This window comes from Sapajus apella, unplaced genomic scaffold, assembly GCF_009761245.1.
Source record: "Sapajus apella isolate SASKATOON/1434 unplaced genomic scaffold, GSC_monkey_1.0 scaffold74, whole genome shotgun sequence".
NCBI classification, from domain to species: Eukaryota; Metazoa; Chordata; class Mammalia; order Primates; family Cebidae; genus Sapajus; species Sapajus apella.
Genome location: NW_022437014.1, coordinates 9,874,108 through 9,892,758, shown reverse-complemented (window position 1 = coordinate 9,892,758; position 18,651 = coordinate 9,874,108). Strand labels below are relative to the sequence as shown.

Sequence of the window (18,651 nt, the reverse complement as noted above, 5' to 3'; positions counted from 1 at the left end):
TTTTTTTTTTTTTTTTTTTTTTTTTTTTTGAACTGTTGGTCACAAGTGGTCTTCCTGTCTAAGTCTTCCAAGTAGTTGGGACTATAGGTGCATGCCACAGTGCCTGACTTGCCATCTTTTGTTCAGATAGATTTTATGTAGAGGGTACCATGTGGTTCATAATCTACCTAATGTCTTTACATGTTAGAGAACCAGCACTATGTGAGCTTTTTATTGGGAACTTATACTTGTGCCTTTTAATGGCTTTACAGTGATACTTAACACTTTGCTTTTTTTTTTTTTTTTGAGATGGAGTCTTCGTCCCCCAGGCTGGAGTGCAGTGGTATGATATTGGCCCATTGCAACCTTTGCCTCCCAGTTTCAAGTGTTTCTCTTGCCTCAGCCTCCCAAGTAGCTACCGGCACATGTCACCACACCTAGCTAATTTTTGTATTTTTAGTAGAGATGGGGTTTCACCATGTTGGCCAGCTGGTCTCAAACTCCTAACCTCAAGTGATCTGTTCGCCTCAGCCTCTCAAAGTGCTGGGATAACAAATGTGAGCCACTGGGCACAGCTGATACTTAACACTTTCTCTTTGAACTTTTTTGGCCTCAGTTTTATTAAACTCTAAGTTAAATAACTTCCCAAAAGATTGCCTCTTAACCTATACATAAGGAAGTCATAATATTTTTAGGCTTGGTTAACCATAAATGTCAATAATAACTAGAGAACCAGTAGTCATAATTAGACCAGCAGCTTAGTCTATGGCAAGTTCGTATTAATGGCCTTAGAAACTATCTGGGCCACGAAGAGTTAAAGCACAAAAGATCTGAATTTTGCCATTTTTAAATTAGTTATCTTAATAAATTACCACAAACCTAGCAACTTAAAATGATATGTTTACTGTTACGGTTTCTGTGTGTCAGCAGTCTGGGTATTGCTTAGTTGGGTACTTTGCTTATGGTCTCATCAAAGCTAGAGTTAAAATACTGGCCAGGCCTGGTTTCTCAAAGACTTGGTTGGAGAAGGATCTGCTTCCAGTTTCCCTTAGCTCGTTGGAAAAATTTATTTCATTGCAGCTCCAACAAGATGGATAACTTGTGTTATCACATGCACATTATCATGCCCGTCCTATTTCCCTTGCCACATTCTGTTGGTTAGAAACAAATTAGAGGCCCTGCCTACCACACTCAGCAGGGTGAGGGGGGTTATACAAATGTGTAATACCAGATGGTATGGATCATGGGGACACCTTAAAGTGAATCTTTAACTGTTTTTGTTTTTCATTGCTTTTGCTCTTCACTGTCTCCTTTGTCTCTCTTGACTTTACCCCTTACCATCTCCCAGGCACAAGTTAAAAAAAAGAAGGGAGATAATATGATTTATGATTGATCCATGGGAATATGATTTCCTTTTTTCTTGTAGTGGGCTTAAAATTGAATTCAGTGGATCCAACAATGAGCATTGATCTTAAATACTTGGGAGTACAGTTACCTTTGGCTCCAGCCACTAGCTTTCCATTTTGGAACCTTACAGGAACCAACCCTGCCTCTCCTGGTGAGTATGTAACATTTGCAACGTCAAACACTATTTTTCTTGAAGTTTACGTTTTTTGTGATGTAAGTAAAAAGCTACATTTATTGGTGATATTTAAGATCGGTCTAAGATATTTTGTTGTTAAAGTTTTGATAAGTGATTTATATACTTACTAAATTGAAGTTTTATTAATTAATTAGGTCCATAATATTGGCCTGCTAGAAATTTGGTCATTTCTTTGACTTTTTCTTTTATAGATGCAGGATTTCCCTTTGTTTCTAGGACAGGGAAAACCAATGATTTCACTAAGATCAAGGGATGGAGGGGAAAATTTCATAGTGCTTCTGCATCTAGGAATGAAGGTAATTAGTTTTTAAAAATTCTGTAAATGTTCTGAAACATGTAACCAACAACCTTTTGTTAAAAGTAAGCCTTTGTTGTTTTTCTTCATCCTTTCTCTCCATGATTTAAAATGAACTGAAAATACTTGTCTTTTGCTGTTTTCTGTCTGCTACCCACTTTCCTATAGTCACAACCCTGAGGTTCAGTTGGGCTTAAATAATTGCTGCAGACTTTTTAACAGCATTTCTGTTGTTTCTATTCCTGCAATTACAGAAAACATCATTCTCAAGCATTAGTTTAGAACTGTATACTTCAGAGTTGTATAGTGATTCCCGATAGTCTTATACTTCAAAGTAAACTTCTAATCCAAGCATTTTGACTGTGTCCTTCTTGGTCTCCTTTTTTAGTGCTTTTCCTTGTTCACTGAGTTTGTTTGCAATTTATACTCTTAACTAGATAAATATGCCAGTTGTCCAAATTAGTTTTTCTCACCTTTGAATCTTTTCACTATGTTTATAACAGTGTAATCCATGTCTTTGTACTTAATTTTTTTGTTTCTTAAAAACTAAATTTTATGGCTGGACATAATGACTTATGCCTGTAGTCCCAGCACTTTGGGAGGCCGAAGTGAGTGGATTGCCTGAGCTCAGGAACTCGAGACCAACCTGGGTAACATGGTCAAAACTCCTCTTTACAAAAAATGCAAAACAACCAGATGTGGTGGCGCATTCCTGTAGTCCCAACTACTTGCCACGGCTCCTGGCCAATCTCTTAAATAATCTTTTGGCCTTCTGTTGAGGCCTGCTTTAATTTAATTCTTTTTTTTCCCCTGTTATGTTTTTACTTATCTTTGGTCTCTTTAATTAGGTCAAATATTGTTAAAGGTTGAATATTCTTAGGTTAATTATATTGTTAGGACTTCTTAAACATTAGTGCCTCAATAAATGATGTAATGTGATCATTTTAGGGTAAGACATAATTTTAGAGAATGGATTTTAATGTGATTAGTGCCCAAGACTAGAGAATGGATTTTAATGTCATTAGTATCTGAGACTCATTCCCGTCACTTTTTTTTTTTTTTTTTCTTTTTCTTTCTGAGGAAAGATAGTTTATTTATTAATGAATTTATTTTTTAAAATTTATTTTTTTATAGACAGGGCCTTGCTATGTTGCTTAGGCTGGTCTTGAACTCCTAGCCTCAAGCGGTCCTCCTGCTTCTTCCTGACAAAGTGCTGGATTATAGATTTGAGTCACTTTGCCCACCTAAGGGATAATATAGAAGATTCAGTAGCTTGTAGCTCAGAATTCTTGGCCTTTTTTAGTGTTTTTGTGGTGATTCACAAATCTGTCCTAGATTTCTTTAAGCATTTTGTGTTTTCTTGTTTCTAGGTGGAAATTCAGAAAGTTCACTGAAAAATCGTTCTGCTTTCTGTAGTGATAAGCTAGATGAATACTTGGAAAATGAAGGCAAGCTGATGGAAACAAGCATGGGTTTCTCTTCTAATGCTCCCACATCTCCTGTGGTGTATCAGCTTCCCACCAAGAGTACCAGCTATGTACGAACACTTGATAGTGTACTAAAGAAGCAATCTACTATTTCCCCTTCTACCTCTTACTCTTTGAAACCTCATTCTGTAGCACCTGCCTCTCGAAGGGCAAAGTCTCAAAATAGACAGGCAACTTTCAGTGGCCGAACAAAATCATCTTATAAATCCATTTTACCATACCCTGTTTCACCAAAGCAGAAATACTCTCATATGATTCTAGGAGATAAGGTTACCAAGAATTCTTCAGGCACCGTCTCAGAAAATCAGGCGAATAACTTTGTTGTGCCAACTTTAGATGAAAATACATTTCCAAAGCAGATTAGTTTGCGGCAGGCACAGCAGCAGCAGCAGCAACAGCAACAGGGAAGTCGCCCTCCAGGCTTGTCTAAATCTCAGGTGAAGCTAATGGATCTGGAAGACTGTGCGCTTTGGGAAGGAAAACCAAGGACATATATCACAGAAGAGCGAGCAGATGTATCCTTAACAACTCTACTTACAGCCCAAGTAAGTAGCTGCTGTTTTCTGGAGGCATATTAGTATTTGGCTAGAAAAAGTGTGAGGTTAGTGAGGGGTAATGGGAACCGGACTTTTTGGCAGGGTGATCAGCCAGTTTTTAGCATTTAGAACCTTTGTGAGAACTAAGGTGATGTCGTCCCCATTTATTGTTCTTTACCAACTAGACACTCAGATGTAGATTCCCCGCCAGCAGAGGGAGACAGTACAATTGCACTGTTGAATAACACCTCTCTCCTGTATAAAGGCAGCTGGCCATTCTCAAAATCTCTAATTTCATTCTCCAACATATGGGAAAGTATATTTGCTGATCTTGTTAACACAACTTTGAAATTTGTGCTTTTATTATTTTTTTGAGATGGAGTCTCGCTCTGTTGCCCAGGCTACCGTGCAGTGGCAGGATGTCAGCTTACTGTAACCTTCATCTCCCAGTTTCAAGCAGTTCTCCTGCCTCAGCCTCCCAAGTAACTAGGACTGAAGGCACATGTCACTGCACCTGGCTAATTTTTAGTGGAGACGGGATTTCGCCACGTTAGCTAGACTGATCCCGGACTCCTGACCTCAGGTGGCCTACCTGCCTCGGCCTCCCACAGTACTGGAACTACAGGCTTGAGTCATCACACCTGGCCTGAAAATTATGCTTTTAAAATATACTAAATCCCAGGAAATTCAAAATTAAAATCTGTGGAGAAAAGCCTTTTGTCTTTTGTGAAATTTTGTATTAATAATTTTTTACTTATTTTATTTTTATATTTAAAGAATTTTATGGCAAGGGATGTAGGAAGTAATTTTTTTTTTTTTTTTTTTTTTTGAGACGGAGTTTCGCTCTTGTTACTCAGGCTGGAGTGCAATGGCGCGATCTCGGCTCACCGCAACCTCCACCTCCTGGGTTCAGGCAATTCTCCTGTCTCAGCCTCCCGAGTAACTGGGACTACAGGCACGCACCACCATGCCCAGCTGATTTTTTGTATTTTTAGTAGAGACGGGGTTTCACCATGTTGACCAGGATGGTCTCGATCTCTTGACCTCGTGATCCACCCGCCTCGGCCTCCCAAAGTGCTGGGATTACAGGCTTGAGCCACCGCGCCCGGCCTTAGGAAGTAATTTTTGATCAATTGATTGATATATCTATCTTAGCAGCCTCTGAAGCATGTGAAATGATACCACAGCATGTTTATTTATTTATTTATTATTTTTGAGACAAAGTCTCACTCTTGTTGCCCAGGCTGGAGTACAGTGGCATGATCACAGCTTACTGCAATCTTCCCACCTCAGCCTTCTAAGTAATTGGGCCTATAGGTGCGTACCACCACACCTGGCTAATCTTTTGTATTTTTAGTAGAGAGGGGGTTTTGCCATGTTAACCAGACTGGTCTCAAACTCCTGGGCTCGAGCTATCCATCCACCTCGGCCTCCCAAAGTGCTAGGATTACAGGCATGAGCCACTGCACCTGGCCTTTGTCATGAGTTTTTGTGCCTTCCATTTTGTAATTCTATGACTGAATTCTGGAATGGAAGATGATCAGATGTTGGAACTAAATGCATATTGTTTTTTATTTATTAATCCTTCATAAAGACTTTTATTTGTGTATTATCCTATTCTTTTTTTCAATTAATTACCCTAGAATAAGGATCAGCAAACTTTTTCTGTAAAGGGCCAGATAGAATATTTAAGGTTTTGCAGACCATGTGTTCTGTATAGCAGTTACTGAACTCTGCTATTGTAGTTCTTCAGACAGTATGTGTATGAATTAGCCTGGCTGTGTTCCAGTGAAACTTTATGAAACAGGCTGGATTTGGCCCGTCGGTCTCAACCTTTGTTAATCTTTGCCTTAGAACATTAGGTATGATTTGTATTGAAAATAAATCCATCCTTGATAATTTTGCTCATAATTGTCTGTACTAAGCATTCGAATGGCAGATTGTTTACAGCCCTGGTTATATTCATGTCCTTTGAATCTGCATTAGTCTTGTGCTATTAGTACTTAAAATCAGAGAGTAAGGCAATCCAGTATATGACTATAATTTGTTGGTGGTATTGGGGGAGAGTTTAGTGGAATTACAATTTTCTACTTTGACTTTAGGCATCTCTCAAAACTAAACCTATCCACACAATTATAAGGAAACGAGCCCCTCCATGCAACAATGACTTCTGTCGACTGGGTTGTGTATGTTCCAGTCTAGCTTTGGAGAAGCGCCAACCTGCTCACTGCCGCCGACCAGACTGCATGTTTGGTTGCACTTGTTTGAAAAGAAAAGTTGTACTTGTTAAAGGAGGATCCAAAACTAAGCATTTTCAGAGGAAGGCTGCTCATCGAGATCCAATTGTTTATGATACTCTGGGAGAGGAGGCAAGGGAAGAAGAAGAAGGAGTCAGGGAGGAGGAGGAACAACTGAAAGAGAAAAAGAAGAGAAAGAAGCTAGAATACAGTGAGTATTAATTGAGAGATAAAACTGTGTGGTATCATTTTTTGGATAGGTATGGTTATTTAGAATAATACAACCTACCTTAATCCTAATCAATTATCCAATAAGAGTTTTGAGATTTCTTATTATCCTTACATGCTCTTTCTGACTGGCTGTCTGAGATGCACACAAACTCTTGCCTGTTTTAAGTTGAATTTTTCTCTGCGAATTGCTTTTTAGTGCTAAATTTAGATCATACATACTCTTACTTGATCTAGAATGTCTTTGACCTTTGAGTTTCATCCATTTTCTGGATTGTGCACGTTTGTGCACATACACAGGTAGACACATGTACTTTCCTCGGAAAGACTACAGATGATCTATATAATGCGTCATATTTTCTAAAAGGAGAAGTTTGCAATAAGACCCTCTGGTCATTGTTGGAGATTTGGGGACAAAGTAGGAGTGTGATAAAGCTGAAGATCATGTACTCTGTTGAAAATTGGAGTTTATTTTTGGAGCGGAGGATAAAATACGATGTAGATGCAGACCCAAGTTAAATGTTACTTCATTATTGATTTTTTTTTCATTTCTGTTATATCTTCGTATTTTGTTTAAATATATTGAAATGATTTTACCATATAATTGAAAAAGTTTTCTTAGTTTATCAGGGGATTAATAATCCTTTTTTGGCAATTTCATATTTACATTTCCTGTTGCTCTGTAGTCATTTTAATCAGAGGTGATTAATATTTCAGTATATGTTCTATCATAAGATCATGTTCTGCTTTCCATATCAACAATTGTAGATCTAATTTATAGTGTTAGTTTTAATGGTTTTGTGTTACAATGGCTTTGGTTGGATAGTTAGCCGTTTTGGGTTTTCTTTATTATAAACTGTACAGTGATGAATATCCATTTTCAGAATAGACGATTAAAAGTGAAATTGCTGTGACAGTGTGTACATGTTAAACATTTGTATACGTTACTAGAGTTGTACCAACTTTAGACATATGCCAGTAGTCAGATACTGGATGGTGCCAGTTTTCTATTCTCTCTTCTCTCTCTTTTTTTTTCTTTTGAAACGTAGCCTTGCTCTGTTGCCCAGGCTGGAGTGCGCAGGAAAGATCTCGGCTCACTGCAGCCTCTTCCTCCTGGGTTCAAGCAGTTCTGCGTTCAAGCGATTCTCCTGCCTCAGCCTCCTCAATAGCTGGGATTATAGGTGCCTGCCAGCACATCCAGCTAATTTTTTTGTATTTTAGTAGAGATGGTGTTTTACCATGTTGCCTAGGCTGGTCTTGAACTTTTTAGCTCAGGTAGTCTGCCTGCCTTGGCCTCCCAAAGTGCTAGGATTACAGGTGTGAGCCACTGTGCCCAGGTAGTTTTCTGTTCTAATACTGAATATTTTAAAACTTTTAAAACTGTTATTTGGATAGACAGAAATTGATATTTTGTTTTAGATTTGTATCTCTTCTGTGGTAAGTCTTTTGACCATTTATCATAAACTTTTTCTGTAAATTGCCTTTTGAATTATTTGCTAACTTTTATTGGAGTGGCTGTTTTTTTTCCTTTAGTTTGTAGAAGCTTTACAGTATTTTTTTTTTGGGTTATATTTTTGTAATTTACATTTTCATTTTGTTCAAGGCTCCCTACCCTACTGTCAATCAACCCCCAGTGAAAAAGCAGCGATAGTTAAACTTGGCAGTCTTTCCTTTTATGGTTTCTGTCTTTTTTTATTTTTTTGAGATGGAGTATTACTCTGTCACCTAGGTAGAGTGCAGTGGCGTGATCTCAGTTCACTGCAACCTCCGCCTCCTGGGTTCAAGCGATTCTTCTGCCTCAGCCTCCTGAGTAGCTGGGACTACAGGCACATGCCACCATGCCTGGCTAATTTTTGTATTTTGAGTATAGATGGAGTTTCACCATACTGGCCAGGCTGGTCTCGAACTCCTGACCTTGTGATCTGCCTGCCTTGGCCTCCCAAAGTGCTTGGTTTCTGTCTTTGAAATCTTGCTCAGAAAGTCTTTCTCTAACCTTGAGATTTTAAACATATTTAATTATATTTTCTTTCTTTCTTTTTTTTTTTTTTTGTTACGTGTTTTGCTCTTGTTGCCCAGGCTAGAGTGCATTGCTGAAATCTTGGCTTACTGCAACTTATGCCTAGTGAGTTCAAGTGATTCTCCTGCCTCAGCCTCCCAAGTAGCTGGGATTACAGGCATACACCATCACACCCAGCTAATTTTGTATTTTTAGTAGAGACAGGGTTTCACCATGTTGGTCAGGCTGGTCTTGAACTCTTGATCTAAGGTGATGCACCCGCCTTGGTCTCCCAAAGTGTTGGGATTACAGGCGTGAGCCACCACGCCCAGCCTACTATATTTTCTTCTAGTACTTTTATAGACTTAAAAAAAAAGTGTTATTGTATCTGAATTTATTTGATGTGAGATTTATAGTAGGGAATCATTTTTCCCCCACATGCCTAGCCAGTTGTACCATCACTTATTGAGAAATAAACTTCCTACTGGATTAAAATGTCACCTGTAGTAATATATTAAAATATATTGATGCCTGGATCTCTTTCTGGTCTCTCCTGTTTTGTGAGCAGTGCCAGGCTATTCTTACTTCTATTTTAGTGTTTAAGTGAGTTATAGTGTATTTATATACCTAAATGATCTTTGTGTAAATAAGATTTTAAATGTTTAAAACGAAGCATAGTGTAGATTTATTTGTTTAATTCTATTCATATCTCCTTACTGAGTTTACTTCCTTCTTATGCTTAAAACAGCGTATTTCCATTTGAAGGCAACAAAAGTAAGTTACAGAAGCCCACATAAGCAGGAGTACTGCTTATCGGTTAGGCTTTGCTGCTTTTTGATTATTTTCTTCAACCTGTGTCCTATCCTTGACCATAATTAAACTCCGATAGCCAATTAGCAAAGTATTTTTTTTGTTTTATTTTTATTATAGAAGTTTATTATAAAAAGTGCAGTACAGTTTATTATAAAAAGCAAAGCTTTCTATTCCTTATCTAGGGACCGTCAGTTTTCTTGTGCTGTTAGGGAAGGATAAAAAAAGAGGGGTGATATTTTTGTTTACAACTGGTATGTGAAAGGAGTAGAAATAGGAAAGAGTTCTTAGAGGTAAACATGTTGCCAAGACCAAAAGTGTACAAAGAAAAAAGTATAAAAACTGGAAAAAGTTGAAATCCACTAGTATGTTTTGCAAAAAGGTAGGTGGAAACTGGGGGAAAAAAAGTAAGTTATGAAATTGAGTGTTATGATTGAGTGTAACCACTAAAAATAAGCATAAATGGTTAAAAGTAGTCACTTGTCACTGCACTACCGGATATGATGGAACACTTGTTTTTTCTTTATATATTCTTTAGCACAGTTTTAGTTTTTTGATTTTTATTATGTAGTTAATATTTAAATAAAAAATTAGTGATCTCAATGGATAAAATCTAGGCACTTAATAATGCATTTCTTGTCATTGTAACAGACTTAAATTTTTTCTTTTTTTTTTTTTGAGACGGAGTTTCACTCATGTTACCCAGGCTGGAGTGCAATGGCGTGATCTTGGCTCACCGCAACCTCCGCCTCCCGGGTTCAGGCAATTCTCCTGCCTCAGCCTCCTGAGTAGCTGGGATTACAGGCACGCACCACCATGCCCAGCTAATTTTTTGTATTTTTTGGTAGAGACAGGGTTTCACCATGTTGACCAGGATGGTCTCGATCTCTTGACCTCGTGATCCACCTGCCTCGGCCTCCCAAAGTGCTGGGATTACAGGCTTGAGCCACCGCGCCCGGCCTAAATTTTTTCTTTTAATGGTTCGATCCATTGCTGAAAAAAAGATGGCTAACATTATTGGACATTCTTATGCATAGCACTCTATGAGGGTTATATCATTTAAACCTGCAGCCTTATATGATAAGGAGGCTTTATTCTCCATTTTACAAATTAGCTAATTGACTGCTTAGTGATTTGTTCCCCAAGGTTATAAAGATACTGAGTATCTTGTATGGGACTGCCAAGTCCTCATGCTTTTTCTGCCTTGTAAGGTACAACTTCTGAAATTTTAATTCTACATCTTGTTGTAGTCTCATTTGGCCTTCACTTTTATCACCTGATTACCCTTTAGTTTGTCAAAAAACACTGCTGGCTATGAAGAGGTACTGTGCCTAGCTGTTGTGGGTAGTACCAAAGGAAAGAAAACCTGGCATTTCTGTTTTCAAAGCCCACTTAATATACCTGTAAATTAATATATATAAAGAAAAAAATTTAATAAAATGGATACTTGCAGCTAGACTGAGGAATAAAGAGAAAACAATTACTAATATTAGGAATGAAAGGTGACTTAAGTACAGACAATGAAAGGATGATATGGCAATATTACAAACAATTTTATGCCAGTAAATTGGACAAATCAGATGAAATGGAGAAACTCTTTAAAAGACACAAGCTACAAAACTCAAGAAGAAATAGATAACTGCTTAGCCATATGCTTATTAAAGAATGGAACTTGTAGTGGAAAATCCTATAATAATAACTCTGGTCCGAGTTGCTTTGCTATTGAATTCTACGAAACATTTAAAGAATAAATCCCATTTGATGCAGTCTTCCATAAAATTGTCCCACCTTATGAGACCAGCATTACCTTGATATTCAATTCAGAAAAAGACTTTATAAGAAAACGGTAGACTAATAACATAGAGGTAGAAACTATAATATAGATGAAAAATTTCCAAATAAAAGTTTAGCAGCTCAAATCCAACAGTATATCTAAAGGATACTGCATCATGCTAAGTGGAGTATATCCTAGAAGTGTAGGTAGGATTTGTTTAAATTTGAAAAAAATCGGCATAGTTTGCTGTTACAATGGACTTTAAAAAGGACCGTATCATCATCGCAATATATATATATACACATATATATATATGTGGTATTGATATCCATAGTATTATCAGTTATTAGTTTCTTAAGAAATTCAAAACACCATTTTGTGAGGATAAATTCCATTCTTCAGGGCAAACACAGATCACAGGTAGCCCTGGAGCTAAGGAATAGCTTTGATTTTTAGTAAAATTTGTGAGTCCACAGCTTTCTGCCCAATCTTGCACTGCTCTGTAGTCTTGTTTTTCTTTTTCTGTGTCAGAGATCTCACCTTCCTGGTGTCTGGGCTTCTGCAGCTGCTTCTTGAAGTAAGCATCATAAGATGTTTTGGGATTTATACGTTGCTGATGCCAATTTTCGTTGAGGTGGAAATGACAAATTTCTGGTGTGTTTCAACTCCACCTGATTAAGAGATATTTTTGAAGATTGACAAAATTTATTTCTGGTAAAAATTGTCAGCACACTAGCAATAGAAAGGAATTTTTCTCTACTGGAAACTGGAGTCTCTGAAAAATATTACAATTGACATATTAATGATAAAAGACTGAGTGTTCCCTCCCAAAGACTGGGAATGAGGAAGAATGCCCACTTTTGCCACTTCTTTTGAACATTATACACAGGAGGTTCTAGCCAGTGCAGTAAGACTTGATCAAGAGAGAGGTATCCAGATTGGAAAGGAAGAAGGAAAAATTGGCTTTATTCTTGGATAGGAAAATCCTAGGGAATCTACAAAATAAGCTACTAGAACAACAAGTCAGTTTAATGAGGTTGCAGCATACGTTATCAATATGCAACGTATTTGTATATATCAGCAGTGAACAATTGGAAATTGAGATTTAAAAATAAACCTTTTAAAATGCATCCAAAGAGATGAGACACTTAAGGATAACTGGTAAAAGATGCCTAAGACCTATATACCAAAAACTATAAGACATTGCTGAGAGTAATATTAAGAGGCCTAAATAAATGGAAAAAATATATTATTTTCATTTATCAGAAGACACTGGTAGGATACTTTTTACAAATTGGCTTATAGATCTGCTGATGCTATTCTAATCAAAATCCTCACAGGATTCTGGGGTATAGAAATTGGCAAGTTTCTAAAATTTTTATGGAAAAACAAAGGGCTTAGAATAGTCCAAACAACTTTGATAAAGAATGTACCTGGCCAGGCGCGGTGGCTCACCCTTGTAATCCCAGCACTTGGGGAGGCCGAGGCAGGTGAATCATCTGAACTCAGGAGTAAGACCAGCCTGGGCAACATGGCAAAACCCCATCTCTCCCAAAAATACGAAAAATTAGCCTTGTGTGGTGGCATGTACCTGTAGTCTCAGCTACTTGGGAGGCTGAGGTGGGAGGATCACTTAAGCCTGGGAGGCAGAGGTAGCAGTGAACTGAAATCATACCACTGTACTCCAATCTGGGTGACATAGTGAGACCCTGTCTCAAAAAAGAAAAAAAATTAATGTTCTAAATTATGGTGACATTATATGTTGTAATTAGTAAATATGTCCATGTATATAAAATACATATATATGGTTAGGGATAGAAATTTGATTTAGTTATGAATATTTATATAATTTGCCATATAACAGATTAAAGGAGATAATTTATGATATTAATAGTGAATACTGTTAAATTGATAAAATGTCAACATTTATTTTATTTTTTATTAACATTTATTTTTTATTTAAAAAATGGCTCTCAGCAAGCAGATCTGGTGGTTCTCATTTTCATTGGTGATCTTATTGCAATTCTGATGAAAACTTTGACAGCTTTTTACATGAAACATGAAAAGCAGAACTTATAATTTACATGGAAATGCAAAGGCCCTAGAAATAAGCAGGTCAACCTTGAAGAACAATGGCGGGATGGAAGGATTTACTGTATATCAAGAGTTATAAGACTACCACTTTTAATATGGAAGATACTGGCTTGACTATAAAATGAATAGACATGTAAAACAGAATAGAGAGGCTACAGGCTGGGTGCTGTGGCTCACGCCTGTCATCCCAGCACTTTGTGGAGCCAAGGCAGGAGGATCACTTGAGCCCAGGAGTTTGAGACCTGCCTGGGCAACATAGCAAGACCCCACTGTCTCTACTAAAAATTAGAAAAAAAAAATGTGGCTAATGGCATGGTAGCTCAGGCCTGTGGTCCCAGCTACTTGATAGGCTGAGGCAAGAGTACGGCTTGAATCCAGGAGGTTGAGGCTGCATTGAGCCATGATAGCACCACTGCACTCCAGCCTGAGCGACAGAGTGAGACCCTGTCTCAGAAATAAAAATTAAGGCCAAGTGTGATGGGTCACGCCTATAATGCTAGCATTTTGGAAGGCTGAGGTGGGCGGATTGCCTGAGCTCAGGAGTTTGAGACTAGCCTGGGCAACATGGCGAAATCTTGTCTCTACTAAAAATACAAAAAAAAAAGATTAACCCTGCATGACGGTGTGCTCTTGTCATCCCAGCTACTTGGGAGGCTGAGGCATGAGAATCTCTTGATCCCAGGAGACCGAGGTTGCAGTGAGCCTAGATCACATCATTGCACTGGGTGACAAAGCGAGACTCTATCAAAAATAAAAAAATAAAATAAAATGATTAAAACATAAATGAACCCTTGAATTGACAGGAATAAGGAAAGGATGAACTTTTCAACAGATGGTGATAGGATTATTGTACATCCATATGGGAAAAAAGAGAAACTATTCATTTCTCACACTATACATGGAAATAATTTATAGGTATGTTATAAACCTAATTTTCAGTTACTAAACAATACAGCATTTAGAAGATACAGGCAAATGTATACAGGATCTCATATTAGGAAAAATTTCTTTTTTTTTTTTTTTTTTTTGAGACGGAGTTTCGCTCTTGTTACCCAGGCTGGAGTGCAATGGCGGGATCTCGGCTCACCGCAACCTCCGCCTCCTGGGTTCAGGCAATTCTCCTGCCTCAGCCTCCTGAGTAGCTGGGATTACAGGCACGTGCCACCATGCCCAGCTAATTTTTTTTTTGTATTTTTAGTAGAGACGGGGTTTCACCATGTTGACCAGGATGGTCTCGATCTTTTGACCTCGTGATCCACCCGCCTCGGCCTCCCAAAGTGCTGGGATTACAGGCTTGAGCCACTGCGCCCGGCAGGAAAAATTTCTTAAACATGACAGAAGAAAACCAATTCTTAAGGAAAAGATCAACACATTTGACAACTTTAAGATAAGACATTCAGGGGCTGGGCACGGTGGCTTATGCTTGTTATCCCAGCACTTTGGGAGGCTGAGGTGGGTGGATCACTTGTGGTCAGGAATTGGAGACCAGCCTGGCCAACATGGTGAAACCCCATCTCTATTAAAAATACAAAAATTAGCTGGCTGTGATGATGTGTGCCTGTAATCCCAGCTACTCAGGAGGCTGAGGCACAAGAATTGCTTGAACCTGGCAGGTGGAGGTTGCAGTAAGCCAAGATTGTGCCATTGCACTCCACCCTGGGCAATAGAACGAGACTCTTTCTCAAAAACAAATAAATAAATAAAATTAAAAAAAGATAAATTCAGAGATTTAAGACATTAGGTAAATGAAACTGTCAGCTACAACAAGAAAGCAGGTATTTGTGATATCTAAGGACCTATATCCAGAATATATAAAGGTGCTGCAAATTAATAATAAACAGCCCTGTAGAATAAATGAGCAAGAGTTTTAGAAGCATTTCATAAAGTGAAATGTTGAACATTTCCTTTCTAATTGGAGAAATCTAAATCCATCGTGAGATTCTACTACATGCCTGCCAGAATGGTTATCATTACAAGCTTCTGATAATACCAACTGTTGATAAAGACAGTGAACAATGGGAAATCTCCTATACTGCTTATGGAGAAATAAATAGGTATAGCCACTTTGCAAAATAAGTTTGAGAGTATCTACTAAAGTTGAAGATTCATTATCTCCTTGGTGGAGCAGTTTGACTCCAGTGTAACAAGCAGAACTGCATTATATAAGAATATTTACGGTCATGATTCTCACAGTATCTAAAACCTGAAAACAACCCCGAATGTTTAATAACAATAGAAGAATAAACAGTAGTATGAATATTGAGTGAAATAGCATACTGCAGTGCAGATAAGTGAGTTACAACTATGTGTATCAGCATAGATGAATTTTACAAATATAATGTTGAGAGGGAAAAAAGCCAGGTAAAAGAATAAATCTTTGATTTCATTAATATAAACTTTAAAAGTAGGCAAAATTAAGCTATGATATTTAGGAGTTATACTTTGACATTAGAAAAAGGAAAGCAAAGAGGTAGCTATCATTTAAGTTCCTTTTTTATAGGAAGAGGAGGGATTGTGATTGAGAAAGTATTCTAGAATTGATAGCACTGTCCTATTTCTCGTATAGTGTTTACATGGATGTATAGTTCTTAATATGTATTGAGCTGTGCATTGTTTATGTACTTTTCTTTATAAGTGTTATATTTCATTATAAAGATATTCAAAATGCCTACAGAAATGAGAGGAAGAAGAACATGGTGTTTTAGTGTGCTATATTAGCATGGAAGTTCTGTAAGTCTTCTAAGTATAATGCTGTTCATTTATACTGCAACTACTGTAGACAGTGCTGGGAGTGAGGAGGTAGAATACAGGCAATTAAAACAAGTCCATCTCTCTAAGAGGTTACTGTCAATTTGATGAAATAGGTATATGATGAAAAGATACATACTGAAATTTTAAGTGCCACAAGTAACTAAATTCCTGTAAAGTTTTAAGTGTCATAAACAAAAGACTTAATGAGAAGCTAGAAGACAGGGTGAGAAAGCTAGGGGACTTGGGGAAAGTAATATATGTATTAGGAGGCATTTCAGTAGAATTGAGGAGATCATTTCTTTGTTAAAACTAATTTCCTTTCTTGACTCATGTCAATGAATATGTGCTACTCAGGTTCTCCCCTTAATTCTGCTTTTTCCTGTCTAGTGTTGTTCTTTTTTCCCTGAGTTTCAGGCAAAGAGTAGGAGACTCTCTAGTGTCATTATAGGGGGAATAAAGAGATGATCTATCTTGGATCGTAGGCTATGTAAAGGAATCAAGTGAACAGTGGGCCAGTGGAGTGTGAGGGATCAGTGTCTTGTTCTTGTCTTTGTGGGGAGTCTGTTTTCATGGCTTCAGCTATAGACTCTGTCGATGACAGTCCTGATTTTTAATTCCAATGCTATTTTATTTATTTACATATATTTTGAGAGAGAGGGTCTTGCTCTGTCCCCCAGGCTGGAGTGCCGTGTCTTAATCATAGCTAACTGTATCCTTGATCTTCCTGGCTCAAGCGATCCTTCCATCTTAACCTCTGGAGTAGCTAGGACTACGGGTTCATATCATCATGCCCAGCTAAAGCTTTTTATATTCTGTAGAGACAGGGTCTTGCTATGTTGCCCAGGCTGGTTTTGGACTCCTGGCCTCAAGAGATCTTCCCACATTGGCTTCTGTATTAGGATTGTAGGTGTGAGCTACTTTACCTAGCTCCCTACCCTATTTTTAGTATGTTGTTGTCCTTCCGATTGTAAACATGTTATAAACAGAACTGAACTCTTCCCTTTTTAATTAGCTCCTTTTATGAACTCTCCTATTTATTCGAAGCTCCATATCTCATTTTTTCCCACTCTGATGACAGGTTAACCATTTTCTGCTTATTCACAGTTGAAAATTTAAAATTGTCATTGATTCTCTGTGAGAGATTAAGAGAAGTATGAATAATCATTCTTGACATCTTAAGAGGTTTTTTTTTTTTTTTTTTAGGAAGTACTGTACTGTGTATTTTGTAGTTATTATTTCAAAAGAAAAAGGTGTAAGGGACTTTTACTTGGTATAATGCTTAGTTTATGGAGGCTTAGAAAATCCTTGAAAGATTGTTGATAGAAGTCCAAGATGTCTTGCCCTAAAGGCATTTTTGTTTTTGTCTTATAATTAATATGTATATAAAATAATGAGCTACACGGAACAAGAAAGTTTTACCAGATGTGTGGTAGAACCCCTTAATGCCCCATTCACTGGGAGGGCAAATCTCAGAAGACATACTTGTACATACTTAGTACACATGCTACCTATTTTCTTTCCTGTTTTTTCTCATAGGCACCTAACCGTATTCGAACACATTTTCCTTATTCGTCATACTGCCTGTCTCATCTTACTTCCCCCAAAAAACTACTTGAGGGCAAGGATTTTTGTCAGTTTTATTCATTGTTGTATCTGCAAAGTCTAATACGTAGTAGAAATTCAAATATTTGAATGCATGCATGAAGATTGGTGTCTTAGAAACTTTTGTGCCATCTCTACAAAAAAGTTAAAATTAAAAAGCATTAGCCAAGCATGGTGGTGTGTGCTTGTAGTCTCAGCTACAAGCTGAGGCAATGAATGGGAAGATCACTTGAGTCTGGGAGGTCAAGACTGTGACCTTGACCATGATGGTGCCAGTGCACTCTAGCCTGGATGATAGAGTCTCAAAATTTGTTTCAAAATAAAAAAACAGCTCAGAAACGTTTGGGTTTAAATGTATATTATAAAGGAGCTACGTTTTAAAAGGTAGATGACAGAGACTACAGCTGGCTAAGTAATTGACTCAATCACTTTCTAGCTTTGCTGTCCCCACCCCTCACCCCATATTTTAATTTTTGAACCTTTATTCAGTATTTTGTGGTTGTGCTCTTATGTTCACCTCAGGAGCCCCTTAGACAAGTTGTTCTTCACCAGTTGTTCTTAATATTCAGAGCAAATATACCACTTACGAAAATCAGGTAGCATTTTAGATTCTGCTTTGTCATGAAAGATTAATTTGAGTATTTGAATTAAGTATGAATGTCACTCAGTCACATTTTATGTGACTTTAGGTAAAAGGTTTTGGGGCTTTGGCTTTGAACCAGCTGTATATTCTCTTTGAGGACTGACCATTAAAATGCAGAAATACATTTGCTTCACTACAGCTGCTTTCCTTATGGGAATGGGCAGTTTATTTAAAGAATAAAACCAATAGAGCTTGGCATAGTGGCTCATGCCTGCAATCCCAATAACTCAGGAGGCTGAGGCCATAGGATTGTATGAGGCCAGGAGTTCAAAACCAGCCTGGGTAACATAATGAGACCTGGCCTCTGAAAAAAAAAAACAACATTTTTTTTTCTTTATATTACCTTTAATCAACTCTTAACACCTAAATTTTTTTTTTTAAGACGTAGCCAGGCATGGCGGCATGTACCTGTAGATCTAGCTTCTTAGAAGCTTGAGACAGGAAGATCACTTGAGCCAGGAGGCCACAGTGAGCCATGATTGTGCCACTGCCTGGACTACAGAGTGAGACTTGGACTCTTAAAAAAAATAAGTAAACCCAGGAGCCTCTTAACCTAGATCTTCTTTTTAATTTGATTAAGTAATCCATGTTTCCCTTTGTGCAGAATTTTTTTGGG

The 18,651-nt window shown here is 37.7% G+C and overlaps 1 protein-coding gene across 17 annotated transcripts in view; it reads left to right on the top strand.

Annotated features, from left to right (window-relative positions):
* The window catches only part of MGA (MAX dimerization protein MGA), a 158,511-nt gene that overhangs the window by 98,587 nt on the left and 41,273 nt on the right, over positions 1-18,651 (top strand). For all 17 annotated transcript variants that reach the window (XM_032251220.1, XM_032251213.1, XM_032251214.1 and 14 more), the window contains 4 exons: positions 1,406-1,537; positions 1,774-1,878; positions 3,248-3,909; positions 6,003-6,348. In XM_032251220.1, coding sequence (XP_032107111.1) covers positions 1,406-1,537; positions 1,774-1,878; positions 3,248-3,909; positions 6,003-6,348 — 1,245 coding nt within the window. The remainder of the gene's footprint in view (positions 1-1,405; positions 1,538-1,773; positions 1,879-3,247; positions 3,910-6,002; positions 6,349-18,651) is intronic.